The sequence below is a fragment of the Copadichromis virginalis genome, linkage group LG11 (assembly GCF_057382275.1).
Source record: "Copadichromis virginalis isolate Kocher_CV1m ecotype Utaka linkage group LG11, C_Virginalis_male_GT1.1, whole genome shotgun sequence".
Taxonomy (NCBI): domain Eukaryota; kingdom Metazoa; phylum Chordata; class Actinopteri; order Cichliformes; family Cichlidae; genus Copadichromis; species Copadichromis virginalis.
This window is the reverse complement of record NC_140628.1, coordinates 36,419,722-36,441,922: the sequence shown is the minus strand read 5'-3', so window position 1 is coordinate 36,441,922 and position 22,201 is coordinate 36,419,722. Positions and strand designations below refer to the sequence as shown.

At 39.3% G+C, this 22,201-nt stretch overlaps 1 protein-coding gene across 1 annotated transcript in view; it reads left to right on the top strand.

The window, feature by feature from the left end:
* plcl2 (phospholipase C like 2) overlaps nt 1-22,201 on the top strand; it is a 44,638-nt gene that overhangs the window by 4,965 nt on the left and 17,472 nt on the right. The window contains exon 3 of the mRNA XM_085472227.1: nt 18,785-21,265. Coding sequence (XP_085328353.1) covers nt 18,785-21,265 — 2,481 coding nt within the window. The remainder of the gene's footprint in view (nt 1-18,784; nt 21,266-22,201) is intronic.

Here is a 22,201-nt window from a genome sequence, read left to right as displayed (position 1 = left end):
TGAATAATGCTATACTCCACCCCAAATCTACGCTCAGACTGTCGCTCATCATCCCAGTGACAGAAAACTTTCATGTGCCAGGACCTCTATGGCAGCGGTCCCCAACCTTTTTTGCGCCACGGACCGGTTTATGCCCGACATTATTTTCACGGACTGGCCTTTAAGGTGTCGCGGATAAATACAACAAAATAAAACTAGTACCGGTACCGAAAAAAAGAAGATTTATTCATAACACACGTGAAAAGACCCAGGAAAACCGAGTTAACGATAAAAACGATAACAAAATAACGCTGAAAACCGATAAAAACCCTGAAAACCATACATTTCACACCTGAGCCTCAACTCTCGCGGCCCGGTACCAAACGACTCACGGACCGGTACCGGTCCGAGGCCCGGGGGTTGGGGACCGCTGCTCTAGAGAACCGGAGAGGGTTTGTGGAACCCTCGGAAGGTCTGTGATGGATTCGTTGACTAGACCAGGAGTCGGCAACCTTTAAGTTTATTGGACTAACAAAATTCCGTGTGGAGCCACAAAATATGTCTGAACCTTGTAATAAAAATAGAATGTTACCAAACCTGACTACTGTTCAGTGGGCTGTTTATGATTGTTGGTACCTCAACTTAGCATTGTCATTTTTATAGTTTTGTTCATTTAACTTTTTGCCTGTAGATGAATTGGGGGTTGCAGGCTGGCAGAGTTGTATGTGGGTTCAGAGTTACGAGTTCACAAGCTCTGAACTAAATTTTTCAACTCTGATACCATTAGTTAAACTGATCTTGCCTGTTTTTCATAATGCCAGTTAACATCTGCGTCTCAGATGTTATCCAGCTCCCTGTTACTAATCAGGGCTGCAGCATCCCTTACACTGTGATGAGAAGTTGCAAACAGTTCAGGTAAAAAGTAAGACGGATGACAGTCCTGCTAATGGTGCAGTTTTGCAGTGTGTTGCTCTAGAAAGACAGTAGTCATGTTTAAAATGATTGTTTTTTTTCTTCTTCTTCTTTTTTTTTTTTAAATGGATAAAAGTTAAGACGTATGAAGCTAGATGGTAGGACCTTATTTTACATAATGTTGACAAAAGCTGATGCATCAATGAATTTATTGGTTAATCTGAACTAACACATTTTGTCATCAAAGTCAGAGAGTAGCACAAACTAACCCATTGAGGAACCTATAGATAAACATGTCTCATTTTTAGCAAAGTAAATTCCTGTTTTTTCCAGTGGAGCCTCATGCTGATGCAGGGAAAATATTCTACATATATTGTATACTTAAACTATATTATTTATTTCTTGTAGACCGCTTAAATTGGTTTTGCTGCCGTCCATGTCAACGCTCGATCATGCCTTCAGTTTCTGTGCAGGTCGGTGCTTCTTTCTGCTTGGGGCTGGCTTTCTACCTGGTAAGATCAGTGGATCTGTGCCTCACACAGCCCCAGAGTGGAAGGAAGAAAAAACTATCACAGACTGAAACGAGGTAGTTTACCCAGTCAAGGGTAAACTACCATTGTTCTACCACAAGTCTGTTCTAATACAGTTGTTAAAAATGGCAGCAATTGTTTAATAAAGAAACCAACTGTTTAAATATTATCTAGATATTTACCAGAGTTTTGTTTGTGACATTTCGCATAGTTGCTTTTGTTGAAAATACTGAAACATAAAATGTCAATATGAATTTGGTCTGTAAAGCCTAGCCGTAGCTGAACGCAATGGAAAAACATGAAAAGTCACTCGTGCAGTGGAAAATAATGCAGCAGGAGAGATTAGAGTTATTTTTAGGTTATAGGTTTTCTTAATAATTGGAAACAGTTTTTACTGTTATGATTTCATTGTCCGGTGGCCACATCCTCTTTATGAAAGATGAAGTTTCTTTTTATAGTGATGTTTCAAACCCTCTGAAGGTTTGAAGGGATTTGAGAAAAGAAACACTTTCAGATAAAATGTACTTACTTGTAGCTACATGTAATACTTGTAGTTATGTGTCTTTGTGCTATAAAAAACCTAAATAACTTGGAAAATGAAGCCAGTGAACCTTTTTTTTAAAGGTTAAAAATCCAGTAATCTGTAGCTGTCCTGGTTTACATATTGAAGTGGACGCAGTGACGTGGTGGTAGGTTTCATCTTTAAACGATTGCGACATAAAATCCACAATAGTGGTTTATATATAACAAAGAGTGAGGAGACCCTCAATGACACCAAAACAAAATGTTTGAGGGCATTTCATCTGCATTTTTTCCCCCTTTTTATTGGGCTTGAGTGCTGTAAAAACATTTAGGCACTGGTTCTTGTGATTGTAGTGAAAACACTCTGTATACCTGGTTTGGAAGGTTGTGTCTTCACAGATGTATGCGCACATTCAGTAACAACTCTTCTTTGACAGCTTGAAATTTAAAACAAAAAGTTTATTTCTGCTGCTCCCAGTTTATCTACTGGGATATGGCTACTACTTTGACCAGTCCATTTTCTTTTCTTTTTTAAGCATTCACCTGTGAAGCTTTTGGGTGGCAGTGCATCTCGTAGCTACACTTTTCTTACCCCTATGTCCCACCTCAGATCCTTTCGATTAAGTTGAATCACTCCATTACTTTGCTTTATAAACAACAGTTTTTTTCACAGCTCTGGTATGAGAAGAACACAAACTGTGATGTCCTTCTGTTAAAAGGGAAAACAATATGGCATTAATTATGGCGGACCAGCCGTGCTGTGAGTCCAAACAAGTTACGTCATGGTGATCTTCATCATTGTATCAGATTGCTGACTTAGTTTCAGTGGCAACTCATACAGCGGTGCTTTTCTATTTTTAAAGATCTACATTTACACAAACACTTTACATTACGTCGATGCAGAACACTGAATGTTTTCTAGCAGTGGTTGGGTGTGTAAAAGCAGACTGTTTGGAGAGAGTTTCCTCCTTATAGTGATGAGCACAGACTGTATATAAAAGATGAATGTAGCCACTGTGATGTCACCCATCAGTTTTGGTCTCTGCCATGTTGGTTTTTGGAGGCAAAAGGTAACATATTTGACCATGAGCTCAACATAATAGCTAAGGTTAGGTACCATAAAGCAGCAGTCCCCGAGCCCCAGGCCACGAGTCGCTTGGTATCGGGCGAGAGTTGAAGGTCAGGTGTGAAATGTATGGTTTTCAGGGTTTTTATCGTTATTTTTTTTTTTAAAATCGTTTTTATCGTTAACTCTGTTTCCCTGGGTCTTTTCCCGTGTGTTATGAATAAATCTTCTTTTTTGGGTACCAGTACTGGTTTTATTTTGTTGTATTTATCCGCAACACCTTAAAGGCATAAACCGGTCCGTAGCACAAAAAAGGTTGGGGACCGCTAGCATAAAGATAAGAGATAAGATAAGATAAAACTTTATTAATCCCTCGGGTGGGTTCCTCTGGGAAATTCGGTTTCCAAAAGCACAGCACCGACAGAAGTTACAGTTACAGAATACACACACACACACACACACACACACACACACACACACACACACACACACACACACACACACACACACACACACACACACACACATATAAATACAGAGACATATATAAATAAAATATACGAAGGGGATAAATAGAATAAATAGGAATAAAATAAAAATACAAGTGAAGTGTACAGATGTAATGCACACACATAAATATCAGGTAATTAGTATTAAGTACCAGACTATTAAAATACTAGAATTTCACTTCACAAAACTGAAACACAACTTGTTGGATAATACTGGTGTTATCACACGCTATTTAACAAATAATACTAGCACTCTCCTGCTGTTTCTTCTCAGCTCCTGGTATGCAATGCACATGCTACATTATGCACACCTTTTAAGATTTCAAGATCAGGTTTTATACAACTTGAAGACTGAGGCATCATTCAATGTCAGTCTTAGCTGGTAAATTCTCTGAATACTTGGCTTGTAGTGTTGTGAAAGTATTTCCTTGAGTCGAATATCGATAGATATAGATTAAGGATGCTCTTATTATACCTGCTGTAACATACTGCAGTCATCAGTGTTTACCATGTTTATTAATAGCTTTTGAGCACTGGTGTTTCCCTTCTACACTCAAATTAACTGTGCTATATAATTACTGTTGAATGCACAGCCATACATTCTTCCATGTGAGTACTCACACTGGAATGTGTAAGTGTACAGTCACTGCTTGTCCTATTTTAAACGCCCAGAGAGAAATAAGTATGAAAATTAATTAGGGAAATGCAGTGTGAAAAAGAGTCTCAACAAACTTACTAGTCCCCGAGCAAAATACCAACTGATATAATCCTTAAATTCTGTAGTTTAGAAAAAAAAGAAAGACAAAAGGTCTGAAGTCTTGTTTAGGGCATGATTGAGTAAAGCGGGTGGCGAAACGCTTTCCTTTTTAAATATGATGTTGCAAGTGGTGGTGTTATTGCTGTTGCATTGTCACTTTAATTATGCATGCTACTATGTACTACTGAAATGTTACGACAGACGGGCCCATCATCATTTAGCCTGAATCTGCCAAGAAGAGATTTTTCTCAAATGGAGTCTGAATTTATTCTTCTTCTTCAAAAAGTTACTTGAATAATGTGGTGTGCGTGCTGGAGTCTTATCCATTTGTCTGAACTAGTGCCGCTGGCAGCTGATTGTATAATTTATTGATGGTTTTTTGACAGCTGTCCTTGATGTCCTGCTGTGCGTCACACATCTAGCCGTTGTGTTTACGTATGCAAGGCAACTTGCAGAAGCACTAACCGGAATCACTGCCTATTAATTTACCAGGTCGGGTGTCACTGATTTGCACAAATGCTGTTTGCTTCACCAAGTTATTTCAGGGGTAGCTCAAAAAACTTGGCATCAAATACATTTCTACCACATTAACGGCAGAAGTCCTTCTATGCCCTTGTAATGGATGGCATTAATTTTATACTTTAATATGCAGTCAAGCATATTTTTCACAAACACATTTACACAGGATGATAGGTAGTCCTGTGAAAATTAAGTACACCCCATGGCTCAGTAGCTTGTATAACCACGTTTGGCAGAACTAAACTGAAGTTTTGTGGACATTTGTTAATGCACAGCTCTCTTCATTTCAGTTGAGATGAGGTCTGGACTTGGCTCACATGCAACCTAAAGGCAAGCTAAGCTGTGCTGCTATGTTCTTTTTAGAGAGAAATACTTTCTCCTGGCAAAGGAGCCATATTTTCTGTCAGTCTTTTTCTAACTGTAACTGTTATTAACCTTAACATTTTACATGCATGCATGTGGCCTGTAGAGGCCCGAAGAGCTCTTGAGTTTGAACGTTCTGACCTTGAGGTGAATTTGCTCTGAGGTCTTCTTCTAGGAAGATTTTATTTGCTCTGAGGTCTTCTTCTAGGAAGATTTTGGCAGCGTGTTAAAACACACCAGAATGCCCCAGACCAACAAACTGCCAAAACCCCTGGTCACTCTTGCTGTTGACTGATTGTATTTGATTAGCTGCACCTGGCTGCTACTTGGCTTCTTAATTTCTATGGAAGCGTAAGACGGCGCTTTTCATTAAAAAACAAAACAAAAAAAACACTTGCTATCTGAATTAACAGGACATCTTAAAATCCTAAAAGAGCTTATGTTGACTTTAAAGCTTGATTTCATTGTTAATGATGGCTCACATGATTTTTTTTTTTTTTTGTAAATGTAGTTTTCTCTTGAAATATTGGGATATACTTGTGCCTTTGTCTCTTGAGTCAACATCATTGGACACCACGTAGACTCTGTGGATGAATTTTGAGTGAATTACCCCTAAGTGTATTAAGGGTTTGCTCTTTATTGCTTATGAAATCAAGGTTTCAGGGCATTAGAGGCTTTCTGGGATTTTAACATGTCTTGTTCATTCAGAAAAAATGGAGTAATAAAATTTGAGTTTTGGAATTTTTGAGATAATTGTTTCATTAATTCAGGAAAACAAGGCTGCTTTTGTCAAGTGAAAGCACTGTCTCTGTAATATATTAATTTAATTTCAAATGATTCAATAATGAAAAAAATCCTCAGATAAATTGATTATGAATACCGTTTTTGCAGCACTGCTATAGACTTCATGCTTTATTTTCTGTTGTCCCATTAGTTCTTTTAACGTGGATCGCTTTGGGTAACTGTAACTTCTACACAGTAAATATTTAATACTCACATAAAAATAAACTGTGAGAAGATATTAATGTGTATATTATCTCCAGCTCTGTTTACACTGAGTCTTCTGTTATTGTAATTAGATCACATTTAGTGTTTATGTTGACTTTATAAACTGGGAAGCTTTGTGTGATTAAAATCACAAACTAATATCCTGACTGCAGGGACCTTTAACAGCTGTTCTCTGGGAGTGTTTATCAATAACATTGTTCTTGAGTTCTGATCACTTTCACTTTGAGTTATGTTACTGATGTTAGTATGACAATAACATTAATAGAAAAGTAGTGCATTAATATGTTGGATTGATTCTGCATATTAACCTTTTGTAGTCCTTTTAGAAATGAAACAAAGTTAGTCAGGTCTCTGTTTTTCTCAGTGCCTTCTGTTCAGCCTTAAGAGAGTCCACGGATGAATCAGTTCAGCTGTTGTGATGGTAATACGACTCCTGAAGGTGGAAATATGATGCAGTCTCCAGCTAACGGATGGTGTCAATTTTGCTTGCATCGCGCTGCCTCATCATGGACGCCTTATCAGATGCTGAGAATGTGCCACTGCTTTTCAGTCTTTTTTTTTTTTTATACTGAACTCTGACATGACAGTTTTGCTTCATATTGCCTGGTGGAGTTCTTACCAAAATGTGAAATGCAGTGTTGACCTGCCATCAATAATGCGAGAATTTCTCGATGTTTCACAGTTTTACAGTCTACTTGGAGCTGTAACATTGCAAGACTTGTCTATAAGTGGTGTAAAGAGCCAAACAAAATTGCCAGTTTTTCAATCTAAAATCATAGTTAATCCCAGGCTTCACTGCACGTCTTTGCCCTGCTTTGCTTCGCCACATTTCCTGCTTCCTCTTCTGCTTGACCATCTCAGATTTGCCACAAAATGTATGGTCAAAAGTTTGGATATATAATGATATGTTGATAATGATAATATGGATAATTAATAATGATTGCTGTGAATTTTTAGCTTCATATATCAAATGCTTTTAAAGATTTATTTATTCATTTTTTTTAAACGACCTGTCAACCCACTTCCAACATTTTTGTCGAGCTAGTTTTACTTGCTGCTATGCTGGACCTGACATGCAGTTCTGCAGTTGTGAATGGTTGTGTTGAAGTTATTCTACAGCTGGAGGAACTGACTGGAGAGTTCCTCACAGAGTATATAATGATATATTTATGGAGCCTCGTGTGGAGCTTCTTGTGAATTTTTCCCCTACAGCCAATACTATCACAGATAAAATTGCAGTGAACCCTCTGAAGGCTTACCTACCCAAACCTGACATATCCTGCAGAAAAGTCTAACTTTACGTTGTTTTTTATATTTGTCGGTTAAAATGTGTTTGTTTGTTTTTTCTTTTTGTCTTTTTCCCCAATTGCCAAGACTTCGGAGAACAAACAAACGGGTTGTCTGTGGTACTTAAAACAAAAAGGGGTACCGAGAAGGTCTGACATCCAACTTTGGCACCTAAAGGTTCAACGCAAATGCACTCATTTGCTCGCTAACTTTGTCTTACCTGCAATAAAATTTGCAGCAGATTAACTGAGTATTCTAGCAGACTTGTCGGTCTCCATGTACAATGTTTTCCCTGCATAGAAAAATATATGGTGCCTTCCAAAAAGGCCAAGTAATGACGGAGAAAAATCAGCTGCATGGTCGACTGAACAGTTAGTTAGTTAGTTACTTACAGTTAGTACAGTTAGTTACTAGTTCAGTTGTTCTTGGATGCCGTCTTAGCTTTTTAAAACAAACATCATGGACACTACTTGGCTAACAACTTGTCATTTCCAAGCTGTTGTCCAGTGAGCATTGCCTTCTCCTTTCTGACTATAGTGGGGACCTTAATTGACAAAATGAATTTTATGTTGTATAGAGTGAGACTTCAAACTTGTTATTGAGGCAACAAATGCGATTGGAAAATATTTAATTAATCAATTAATTTAATTTAGGGTGTCTTTTTTTCCCCAGTGTCTTCCTCGTGTGTCCTGTTCATCTAATCCACACTTAACCCATCCAGGAATCCAAAGGTCATAAACAAACAAAAACTAAATGTGATATTTATAAAGCAGCTATTCTATAGATGGTCACTGATATATGTTTTTAGAGCATTAATAACTAGGGATGGGTATCGTTTAGGTTTTATCCGATACCAGTACCAAACTGGTACTTTGAAACTGTGCCGGTGCTTAAACGGTGCTCGAACCGGTGCTCGAACCGGTGCTTAAAGAATGGAGAACACAAAATTGGTCCAAAAACCTCTCATGTTCAGCTGTTTTTTTTTTTTTGTAAAAAGACAACAATGTTAGCCTTTTCTGCAGCTATAGGGGATTTATGGCATCACGCTTGGCTGGAAGCAGTGCTTAAACAATGGAAAAAACATAAACTTTGTCCAAAAACCTCTCATGTTTAGCTGTTTTCCACTTCCTCTTTGGTCATTTTAGCCTTTTTGGCCAGGGTGAAGGGAGTATCTGTCATCAAACAAGAAGACAGCCGCATGTAACTACGACGGTGTTTGCTAGTTCACCTTGCATGCATTAATTTAATAACATGGTTAGCCTACTCAACGTAAATTATACACGAACAACATTAAGCTACTGACCCAGAGAAGAACGGCTGCTGCTGCCGTCATCATCTGTCATCATTTCTGCTACACTGGCAGGGCTAGGGGCCAGGACTCTACTTTTCGGGTTTTTGGGGGATATTGCTAACTCCGGGTCCGATAACAGGCACCACACCCGCAGTAGATGTTCTCGATGTGAGGTCTCACAGCAAGCTATCAAATACGGTGCATTTCTCGGCTTTTAACAAAACGCTATTTTTCGCCAGGTGTTTCATCAGATTCGAGGTGTTACCTCCTTTGCACAGTATCACCTTAAAGCACTTGTTGCAGGCTGCTGAGTTTGCATCTTTTGCTGTGAAGTACAGCCAGAATTTGACCGCTTCGCCTTGGGCGTTTTTAATCTGTAGCTCTGCTCTAAAAGAACATATGTACCTGGGCCCGCCTACTATCCTCGGAAAGGTAAAATGATTGGCTAGAATCCAAAGTGTATGACATCTTAGGGAAAAAAGCACCGAAATAAAGCACCGAAATGTGCGCTGCTTTTTGGTCTGGTTACTACCGTTTATGTCAGATGGCACCGGATACCGGTACCCATCCCTATTAATAACAGGGCTAGACTAGAGCTTTTTTTATAATATACTCTGGAATCATTATTTTAGTTGCAATCTGCCTATTGCAGTCAGAGGTTCAGGTTTCTTTTTGTGGCAATGAAAAATGTGTGTCAGTAAAGAAAATCAGTGTGGGCATCTCTTAACAGTTTAGGTTTTGCTTTGGAGTATTTGTCAAACCACCAGACTGGTTGTAGAAAAGATAATATGTGGGCATGTGGGCTGTTCTTCTGTCTTTATGTTACGTATGTGGGAGTGGTTTGATGTTATTGCTGCCTAATGTCTGAGGTGACCGACTGATGACTGTTTGTTTATTGGTCTCTGAATAAGACCCACTGAATTTGCAGGCAAATTAGCTTAACGTGGGAGAATATAGCATTGATCTGGTGTAAGCAGAGCCTTTTAACTGCTCTTCCAGTGAGATTGTTGTGCTTAAAGTAAGCGCAACAGTCCTAATCAGCTACTTGAATTAATTCAGTCAGCTGTATAAAGTGACTCAGGGAAAACTGCAGAAAACACATGCATAAATGTTATGCATAGAACATTTTATATTAACCATAAATGAGACAATAACACAATACATTAAATGAATACAGAACATGAATGTCAGATGGCACCCTGACAATGAAAATTTAAAGCAGGTGTTTGAGCAACGTATGAATTCTTTTTTTTACTAGAAACAACTGCAATAAAATGGTAATAAATTCAGAATCATGTTGGAATGAAGGAAGCAACTGAACTTTCTAAAATTCACTAAGTCAGCAGACCGCATGTGGTGTTTATGTGTGCGTTCTTTGGAGTGGTTGCTGAGTCAGACAAAGTAAGGAGATGGGGAAGGAGCAGTTTGAGATGGGATCAGAGATTATTTATTTAACAAAGTAGAATCTCAGAAAGCAATATGTTATAACCCAAGATTTTACTCGTGAGGTCTAATGAGGTAGTCATACTTCTGCATCAAATCTACACTGTGAGTGAGCCATAACCACAAGCCCGACATCTGCAACTGCACACTACATCGATGCAACCTGCAGTGACTGTACCTTCAGGTACCTTTGTTTCCTCCTATGCATTTATGGCTACTTCTTCTTGCCACCATTTTTCATATTGACTGGAAGCAACTGAGATCTTGAAGCTTAGGTGATTGCATTGTAACAGTATCACATTTTTACATTTATAAACATTGTGAATTTGAAATGTAAATTAAAGAAACTTATGATTTTGCAATAAACAATACAGTGTAAAGGAGTAGCAAATGGCCCAGTCTTTATATTTGCCAAATAGAGGAGATCTGGAGGAAGGGTGAAAGGTCCACTTCTATGAAGGAATGTTTCTGAGCATGTGTCACTCCCACGCTCAGCTCCAGTTTATTTTTCCATCACTGGTCCTGTTGACTGTTTTACCAGAATTATTTTAGATCCTAGATTGTCAAATATGATAAACATGAGGTGTAAAGCTCTGTATTGAGTTTCCTTTGTGGCGTAAAGGGTGTTTGGAGGTGAAATTCTTTTCAAGGCAAGAGACATAACTTCTCTGCGGAAATCTGGAGAAGCCTCAAAGATGAAACCCTGAGTCATTATTTCCTTATGAGAATTAACCCGGCCTTCTCTTCCCTCCATAGGGTACTGATTGCCCTTTTGACTGTAAGCCATTATGTTGTTAACTCTCTGAAAGGAGGTCCAAATTCTAGTGAATTCCAGTTTACCACTGTAGAAAGGAAAAGAAATGCTGTGTTGTGGAAAGGGGGTCTTTGACCCTTTTTATTCGGAGTAGCATGAAAGGCCGCACGCAGTGTTCATGGATTAAAGAAATGTCCTACATATTGATGGAAAATATTGTGGTGACCTTGGAATGAGATCTATTACTGGTAATGAATCAAAACTCAATTATGTTTGGTTGATGGCTGACATTTCTCTCAAGGTCCAATAAATTCATACCAGCTATAAAGATAACAAGAAACCAGTTGCAGAAGGTTACATGGTCATGGGTAAAGGCTTAGAAAAAGGGCATTTGATGATAAGAAGAAGAAGAAATCTATTGCTTCTCGTTTCAAACAGCTCATATCTACAGGGCAGGTATCATTTACAGTATGATTTTCACTGGTTTAAATTCATTACTAGCTTATTGTCATCACTTTGATGAGCAATTAGGAAATTGACTAATTACTCAGTCTTGCATTTTTTTCTTCCTTATCTCGTTTTGAAAAGAACCATAACAAATTAACTTTTTGTGAGGGCCTTACAGGAAATTGAACAGAAGTTACCCCTGTGTTATGTCCTAGCGCTTGTTGTGTAATTCAATTGATTGCGCAGGCTGCCCTCACAATGTCACGAAAGATTGATCAGGGTATGAGATAAGGTGATCAGTATGCCCATTTAGGCATATTTGTTACTGTTGTTTTTAATGTTATTGCACTGCAGATAATGCTATCAACGGCTCTTTACAGTTCACACAGTTTAATAAAATGTGACAGCTTTTGTCTAAAACTTAGTAAAGAATCAACCCTGTGGAATATTAACTTTCTGTACTATTAATAAGTAAAGATTCTTATTAATATCACAGAATTAACAGATTCATTTATTGTAACTGTGACTAATGTCTCAATCTAATATTGAGAAGATGATAGGCTCGCTCTCTGCCTGGAGAGCTGATGATGTAAAGCCTGTAACAGCTCCATAGAGAACAGTTGGAAGAAAATGGTGGTAAGCAATTAACTCAGCCCACCCAAGGCAATTTTTTCCTTGTTAATTGTATCCTCTTCTTTTTCAGTGCTGAAAATGTTGCCATAAAAAGACTTAAGTGTCAAATTTGAGGAAACATTTTAACTGTGTGGATTTTGTTGCACATTTTGGTTGATTGTCAGGAGAGCAAGTCCTTTGGATTGTGGGCTGTAGAACATTACATTGTAACAAGATGAATATGCTTTTCACTTCACCTAACAGCTGTTTCTGATTGGTGTAGTTTGTGTTTAGCAGATAAGAAGGGTCTCTGCTACAGTGGGTGAATCTACATTATATGGACAAAAGTGAGGCTACACCTGTTAATCACTGAATTCATATGTTTCTTTCAGTCCCATTGCCACTGGTGTATAAAATCAAACACCGCCAAGTTCCAATGAGGAATGAGGAGTTGCAGTGCTCTGCTTGCTCATTAACTGCGGAGTTTCCTAACCTCCTCTGGTATTAACATCAGCATAAAAACTGTGCACTGGGAGCTTGATGGCGATGGGTTATCATGGCCAACAGGCACCGCCAAACATTTGACAGAGTGATGTAAGTCGCGCAGCCACTAGACACTTGAAAAGTGGAAACATGTTGTGTGAATTGACAAATCATGCAGTCTGCATTTGGTGAATGTTAGAAAAACATCATCTGCCTTACTGCAGCATTCCAAGTGTAAAGCTTGGAGCAGGAGGGATAGTGGTATGAGGTTGTTTTTCTGGGTTTGTGCTGGCCCTTTTGGTTCCAGTGAAGAGAGATCTTAATGCTTCAGTTTACCAGGACATTTTTGGACATTCCAGCATGACCCTGCATGTGTACAAAAACAAGGTTCACAAAACAATGGTTAGATGACTTTGGTATTTGGGAGAATGTGAGTAGCCCGCACAGTGCCCTGAACCCAACCCAAAATGTGATGTCATAAAAGCCTATGTATGTTTATTTTGTGCAAGTGGCTGTATGTACCAAAACAGTCCTAAACGGTATCCAAATTCACTTTTTGACTCAGCAGCCAAGCAGACTAGTAGATGGAAAAAGTCCATTGGCCAAAAATATTTTTAATACTTTAAAATTATAAATTGCTTTTTGATGTTGCATATTGATTAGCCGCACTACATGTTATGACCTACACAGTATCCTGTGTTGAGATGCACCCACTGGATTGGCTGGTGACTAGAATTGGTGGGTTTTCAGCTGATTGGCCAGGACCAGCTGATGAGTATAACTGACTCTAAAGATCCACTGCCATGTGCCAATGACCCGTCCACATCGCTGTAATCGTAAAAATCAGGATGCACAGCAGCTGCTAATGTGCTAGAGCGGCATCTGTCCTTTACTTGTTTTCACAGCTCTGCCAATCCCTATATAAACTTAGTATGCTCAGAAGTCTTTTCTCTCATTGTGTGGCAGCAGTTTGGTAATGTTAACTGTTCAACATTTATTAAATCCAAGGCTGAGCTGATCTGCTCAGCTCACAGTAGATCTTTCATGCACTGAATCTACAGCAGTCACCCTCCTTTGGATGCTTTGAGCCCTGGTGTAGGGATGTGAGCTTAAACAAAATTTAAATCCATTTATAATTGCAGCATCCAACAACTATGAAGAAGAAGACAATTGAGATAAAACAATTTTCAAATTTAGTTTTTTTTGTAATCATGTGTTGTTTTGCATCTTCTTTTTATCTTTCTTTGACAGCTATGTGCCTTTGCTCTTCGTTAAACCTCAAACACATCCCCCTACAGGATGTGGCAGGTTTAGATCAGCTTTGATTACAAAGAGTAGTAAAAACCAGTTCAGCCCTTCGCACACACTTTGTTTTCGAGAAGCCCGGCAAGGACAAGCAAATAAAAAATGCCAGTTTTCCTTAAAAGTTCAACAAATGCACGACTGTGTCAAACACCCAGCTATGGTGGTAATTAATCTTGATCTCAGAACATGCCAATATAATTGCAAGTAGATATTTTTTCCATAATTGATCAGCCCCATCATATTCCTTGATTTGACTGGCTAGTAATCATGTCTTAGCTGGAGAAGCCATAAAGATGGAATAAAAGATGGAAATAAAATGTGTGTCAGATTGTGACCTAAATAAGTCGAGGGCATAACCAGAGTGCCCGTTAACAGGGTAGAGATTCTTAGTATAGTTCATTATGACTGTTTTGGTTAGCTTCTCACATGCTAGGTGGTGGACACCCTGTCCTGATTTACTCACACTTTGTGGGAGTTAAACATTACCCCTCTTGTATCCTAGGAAGGTCTGTTCTCTAACCCTGACCTTTTTCCTAATCATCTAACTTAAACTCTACTTTGGCAAATGATATCTCTTAGACTATCTATAACTGTAGCAAATTAATATGTGATAGAAAATAGGTAATTCACTATTTTAAATGAAAAGATATGCTTGGTTGGTGGATTTTAGATTTTCTTCTTCCACTAATCTCCTTGTCTGGTGAGTCAATCTTGGACAATGGCATGGATTATTATTTGCCCCTAAAAGAGTAGATAGTACAGTTATTGCAGGCTGCCATCTTTTGAGCAAACTGACAAAAAAGGCCACAGCTGATCAATCCGCTCCATGTCAGTTAGATTACACAACACAAAACCTCTTAGAGATTAAGAAATGGATGGTTGAAATACCCAACCAAAAAGTTCTTATTTTGAACCACTGCACAGAAAAACAAACAGAAGACAAACACCTGCATAAATGAAAGTTGAATCTGTTAAACTGTATGGGAAAGATACAGCAGGTTGGCCTTTTTAAATACATATTCCTTTTTTATTTCAGCATGGAAAACTCGTGTGAAAAACAAGTTTTAGTCACAAGTTTCATTTATATCCACTCAGGAAATGGCAGAGCTGTTAGATTTATCTTGTGTTACCTCTTTCACACTTCATGTGACCAACAGACTCTTACCATATGGTACATAAAAACAGCTGGGTCTGCACCAGGTCTGAACTCCCCTGGGATTTGACAGCAGTGCAGCTGGAGAACAAAAAGTCCCTATTTGCTAATTTTAATAAAACCGAATTCTCATTACTAGAAGATTGTGGTTGTTTGTTGTTGTATAGTGTATTAGTGAGCTAATATCAGTTTAACTGCAATATAATATCTCATGTTTCTTTTTCTTAGTTAAAATAATTTTTTACGTAATAAAACCCAGTGTATTGTTTTGTTTTTGGTGTTTGTGCACTTTGGTTTACGTTGCGTGCACAAGCAGGAACAAGTCTGTTCCAGTCGTCCAATAAGTTTTTAGCATTGCCCCCAGGTGGTAACAATGAGTTACATCAGGTAGTTTGTCAGGAAGCTCTGCAGCTCTTGTAGTCCCTTAGCGCTGCACAAGTCTTAGCTCAGCTAAAATATGCAAATATTTTTGTATTCAATATTTCTTTCTCTTGCTTTTACTGTTATCTGGTTATCTGGAAGCTGGCAAACAACTGAAACTGAAGAACGCATTTCGAGCTGCCAGGCACGAGAAGATTGTATAGAGGGGCGAGATTAGATGTTGCTATGCAAGCAGAGGACACATGGAAATCTGAAGACGACTACTAACAAAAATGTTAGTAGTTTTTTGGACCTCTGGACTAGACCTCATTTTATGTTTGGACAAAGTCTGCCACGTAACAAATCAGCCACAACTATTTGGGAATGCTTTGTGAAAGGAGGGCGATCTTCAAAAAACAGTTCCTCTTGAATTTCTTATTTATTTATTTGCAAGAAATGGGTAATTTTTCCTCATTGTTTATATTTGTTGCATATCTAAAGCGATATACCCTGATATGGCCATATCTGAGCGAGGCCAATATCAGCTGTCCAGTACATCAGTTTGGCTTTGTGTAAAGGTATATATATAATATACTGTTTTCTTTCTAAGACCCCTAACAGTTGAGACACTGTAGGAATTCTTGTTGACGACTGTGATTTTATAAATTAGCAGTAAATAAGGGCCATGCACCATCACAAAGGGGCACATTTGTGGCTGCTTGTTACATTTGTACTCAGATGAAATTCATTTCATTCACTTAATTTTTGTTACTGTATATTTAAGCCTGTCCTGGCACCGAGCTAAAAGGTGATTTATGCTGCAGTGAGACTGAGGTGATGGTTGTTGTGGATGATTTAGGTAGAACAGTAGAGCAAAGAGTAATGGGTCCCATGTGATGTCTTCAGTTGCACAGACAGTTCATAACTGCTCGCTGAGCCAGAAAAAAAATGCAGTTTTCCGTCCGTTAGGGAATTCAGACTCCTATGGGATCTTTGAGCAGTTGGACATATGCAGTCTTACTTGGTTCTCTCCCCCACTATCTTGCTGTCGACACACACACACACACACACACACACACACACACACACACACACACACACACACACACACACACACACACACACACACACACACACACACACAGATATCGAACATACACTGAAACCATACATACAGGCTTAGAATTAACTTCTCTTTTCAGGGTGTCTGATGGTAATACCCAGGGTATTATCTTAGCATTGTGAAGCACAAACAAAACGTTTAATATCTCATTTGCGTTCTACTGTCGTGCCCTAACAATGCAGCACGGGTTTCCTTCTCTCAACAAAATTAATAAAGTAATAAAAGTAAAAAAACGAAACCATCTGTAATAAACATAATGAAATGAGGATCAATGCAGAATATTTCTCAAAACCGGAACCTCCATTGTCCTGCTGTGTATTGTTCTGTTGCAGAGGATTCAAAGAAGGGATGACTAATAGCGTGGCACGGTCATGTATTTTGGATGCTTACCCAAGAAAATAATGTTTCTGTGTTTGCTTACAGTCCTTGTTACCACACAGTGATGTTAAACAGACTGAGCGGGGGTTAGATAAGGTTGATAAGTACTGAATACAGCTTGTACTTACTGGTGCTATAATGTCTTGCTCATGATATATATTTACACCCATACTTTTCTAACATATGGTCCTGTGGAACTTTTCTACTCTAATGAAGTTACAGCCCTTAATTTTTGACCACGGATCCCAAATAAAGGTCCTTTAAATCTGACTAAAAGTCAGCAGGGAAAGAAAGATCACCATCTTTCTTGTAACTGCTAACATTACGGGGAAATTGTAGCTAGCTTGATCTGGTGCTGTGCTTTGACTTGGCAAAGAAACAGATGAACAGAGATAAGTGATGGAGATTAATATGTACCCTATAAAACAAATAAATGTAGCTATAAATAGCCCATCTGATCATGATCATGTTGTCTTTTGAAAACCATGTAAGGCTAAATGAAGCTGCACTTGCAGCTTGCAGTATTGTGGATCACCTGACTGAAAAAAAGACTGTTGCATAACAGTTTTTTTTTCTAAGGAAACATTAAATGGTAAGACAAGGGTGCTTTGGCAATCTATACCTATTGTAGTGCACTGGGTGTGTGCACTACAATAGGTACACACTGGGTGTGTGCAGTATTTTTATCTCCTTATACTGACTGTATTATGGTTACTGCCTACTGATGACTATCCTAAAATCCACCTTTTTGTCCAGATCAGAAGGATTATGTAAGGAATTCCCATTTTAGGTTAGGGCAAGAACTGACCTTAAGCAACAGACTGCAAAATAAGGTCCATCCATGATCATTACAGGGGTACAAGATAAGAGTCAGTGTCTGTTTTTTTTATACTCCAACACACAGATGCTGATGAATCAATTTGGAAAAAAAATTACATTATATAATTGTTTCGGTCTGTGTTTCATCTCAGAAGCGCCTACTGACAGATTTGCTTGATCATTTCTGTTATGTAAGATGTTTGTTACTACGCTTGGTTGTATAGATGGTTTTTATGTTAGAGAAGATTTTGTTTCAGCCTTCCATCCTCATCATTCCAGCTACTTAGACATCTTAATTGTACAAACTAATAAACAATCTCACTGAGAGTGGGCTGTCGGCAGCAGGGAGAACTATCAGGAGTGTCCATTGCTTTTGCTGCATCTTGACCTCTATATACATGATGTAATAATGAGTAGCCAATCCCTTTGTGCCTCTAAAAACAATAGCATTTCACTCATTCAGTCGTTAGATTAAAAGAAAATAAAGGTTGATGTTTCTTCTGGAATGTATTGCAACGTAGTCTAGTTACATCATATAGCTGAACAATGCTGCCACAGGATGATTAATAAGGGTGTGGGTTTTTCTAAAATTGTGAAATGACTTCAATAATGTCAAGTGTAAAATGCTGTTGTACTGAAGGGAACTGCTGCGATGGAAAGAGCAGGGTTCACTGAAAATGTCAGACGTGTGACTGCTGTAGATGACTGGATTTGTGTGGGTGATGCTCTCCTAAGGGAGATTCCTTGTTGTATCTGTATAATACACAGCGACAGGTGCCTTAAGTCAACCAACAAGGTTGCTGCTGTTGGACCAAGAAGGAGGACTATCTGGGCAAACAGTATGTCAGAGTGGGCAGCATGCTGGGTGCTGTATTTAGATTTTTCTTGAGTTGGAAAGAAATAAAAAATGTGGAGATTGTGCTACAGGTCTGCTAGAGAGATTGATGACTCTAAAATTAACCTGGGGGAAAAAACAAAATAGTGATCCACACGGAACAGTACTTTTTTAGTATATGATTTAAGTAAGCCTAGACTGGCTTACCCCTTTAAAGTTAAACCTTGATTATAACTGCATACTGTCATATTTTCATTGTTGTTGTTGTTTCCTGTACTTTAAATGAAAAGATTTCTATTGATACACAGTGTTTTTCCTTTTCTCTGCAGGATGGAAAACAGCGGAAGGAAAGAAAGAAGACTGTCTCATTCAGCAGCATGCCCACTGAGAAGAAGATTAGTAGTGCAAGTGATTGCATCAGTGCCATGGTTGATGGGTCTGAGCTCAAAAAAGTGCGATCCAATTCGCGCATTTACCATCGCTACTTTCTCCTTGACGCCGACATGCAGTCTTTGAGATGGGAGCCTTCAAAGAAGGAAGTAGACAAGGCTAAAATCGATGTAAAATCTATCAAAGAGGTTCGGACAGGCAAAAACACAGATACTTTTAGAACTAATGGAACCTATGATCAGATTTCGGAGGACTGTGCTTTCTCTGTCATTTTTGGGGAGAACTATGAGTCCCTAGACTTGGTGGCGAACACTGCAGATGTAGCCAACACGTGGGTCACAGGGCTGAGGTACCTGATATCCTATGGGAAACATACCTTAAATATGATTGAGAGCAGTCAGAACAACATGCGCTCATCGTGGTTAGGTGAGCTTTTTGATGAGGAGGATACTACAAACAGCAAGCAACTTTCTATATGCACTGCTGTACAGTTAGTCAAAAAGTTGAATCCGGGACTCAAAAATGTGAAAATAGAACTGAAATTCAAGGAGCTGCATAAAGTTAAGGACAAATCAGGTTCGGATGTGGCAAAAGAGGAGTTCATTGAAGTCTTTCACGATCTTTGTACCAGACCAGAAATATATTTTCTCTTTGTTCAGTTTTCCAGTAATAAAGAATTTCTTGATACCAAGGACTTAATGATATTTCTGGAGGCAGAACAGGGAATGGCACAAGTCAGCGAAGAGACCAGCTTTGACGTAATTCAGAAATATGAGCCATCGAAAGAGGGCCAGCTCAAAGGTTGGCTGTCTTTGGACGGGTTCTCTAACTATCTTATGTCCTCAGAGTGCCATATATTTGACCCTGAACATAAATCAGTCTGCCAAGACGTGAACCAACCCTTGTCCCACTACTACATCAATGCATCACACAACACCTACCTGATAGAAGATCAGTTCAGAGGCCCCTCTGATGTGACAGGCTATATCCGTGCTCTCAAGATGGGCTGCCGCAGTGTAGAGCTGGATGTGTGGGACGGACCTGATAATGAACCTGTAATTTACACTGGTCACACAATGACCTCACAGATAGTTTTTCGCAGTGTCATTGACGTCATTAACAAATATGCCTTTGTTGCCTCTGAGTTTCCATTGATACTGTGCTTAGAAAACCACTGTTCCTTGAAGCAACAGAGAGTCATGTTCCAGCACCTAAAGAAAATCCTTGGAGACAAGCTCCACCTAGATCCTCCAAAACCTGAGGACTGTTACCTTCCATCTCCTAATGAACTGAAGGGGAAGATCCTACTGAAGGGTAAGAAGTTGGGCACAAATTGCACTGCTTCAGAAGGTGAGGTGACAGATGAGGATGAAGGGGCAGAGATGTCTCAAAGGATGAGCATTGAGACTGCTGAACAACAAACAGTTGCACTCAAGAAATTTCAGCTGTCCAAGGAGCTCTCTGATCTGGTGACTTTGTGCAAGTCTGTGGAGTTCAAAGACTTTCCAACATCTTTCCAAAAACAGAAGCATTGGGAGCTGTGCTCTTTCAATGAAGTCTTTGCCAGTCGCTGTGCCAGTGAATTCCCAGGTGACTTTGTTAACTATAACAAGAAGTTCCTAGCACGGGTTTACCCTAGTCCCATGCGGATTGACTCCAGCAACATGAATCCACAAGATTTCTGGAAGTGTGGCTGTCAGATTGTAGCAATGAACTACCAGACTCCTGGCCTGATGATGGATTTAAACATTGGCTGGTTCCGTCAGAATGGGAACTGTGGTTATGTGCTGCGTCCAGCGATCATGAGGGAGCAGGTTTCATATTTCAGTGCCAACACTAAAGATTCAGTGCCTGGTGTTTCTCCACAGCTCTTGCACATCAAGATTATCAGTGGACAAAACTTTCCAAAACCCAAAGGCTCAGGTGCCAAAGGAGACGTAGTAGATCCCTACGTGTATGTCGAAATACACGGCATTCCCGCCGACTGCGCTGAGCAAAGGACTAAAACGGTCAACCAAAACGGGGACAACCCTCTGTTTGATGAGAGCTTCGAGTTTCAGATAAACCTCCCCGAACTTGCAATGGTGCGCTTTGTGGTGCTGGATGACGACTATATTGGCGATGAGTTTATCGGTCAATACACAATCCCGTTTGAGTGTCTGCAGCCAGGTTTCCGCCATGTTCCGCTGCAGTCTCTGACAGGGGAAGTGCTGCCACATACCTTATTGTTTGTTCATGTGGCAATAACCAATCGAAGAGGAGGCGGCAAACCTCACAAAAGGGGGCTGTCTGTACGAAAAGGCAAGAGGAGTAGAGAGTATGCAAGCATGAGGGTGCTATTGATCAAAGCTCTGGATGATGTCTTCAAAACAGCCATTCAGCCACTGAGAGAGGCAACAGACCTCAGAGAAAACATGCAGGTAAGGCATGAAGTATTGATTTTTTTTTTCCCACCCTTTTTTTGTGTGATTAACTAGAGTGGGTCTGAATTAACAGTGTCATCCAAGATATATTTTGTACTGCATGGATATGCATGGAAAGTTTATGTCTGAACACATCTGAACAGTAGACTGAACACAATCTATTAATTATAACTAGATTTAATACAAGACATCTAAAGTAATTTAAAACAGCGGTCCCCAACCTTTATTGCGCCACGGACCGGTTTATGCCCGACAATATTTTCACGGACCGGCCTTTAAGGTGTCGCGGATAAATACAACAAAATAAAACTAGTACCGGTACCGAAAAAAAGAAGATTTATTCATAACACAGGTGAAAAGACCCAGGAAAACCGAGTTAACGATAAAAACGAAAACAAAATAACGCTGAAAACCGATAAAAACCCTGAAAACCATACATTTCACACCTGAGCCTCTACTCTCGCGGCCCGGTATCAAATTACTCACGGACCGGTACCGGTCCGAGGCCCGGGGGTTGGGGACCGTTGATTTAAAAGACTTCATCTTTGGAAAGGAAACACAAAAACCACCACCCTGGACTGAATTAGATTTGACCAAGTCCTTATGTGTGTCAAGGAATGGAGAGAAACGAGCAAACATAATGGTGAGATCCATGTTTTAACGATCCATGTTATAGAAGTTATTCATAACTTCTATTGTGTAAACTGGACCACATTTTTTAATGGTACCAGTGATGGAAAAACAATATAAAGCTGTTTGTTTTAACTGCTTAGCTTTAACCCACAGTGTTTAATGGACTCCAGTCCAGACAGACTTACTGTGATCCCTCTTTTCAGAAAAAGAGGCATTTATGTCATTGTTCAAGCTTTCAAAGAAATGCAAAGGGCTGCATAGGAAATACACTGCTCGAGTGTCTCTGCACTGTGGATGGTC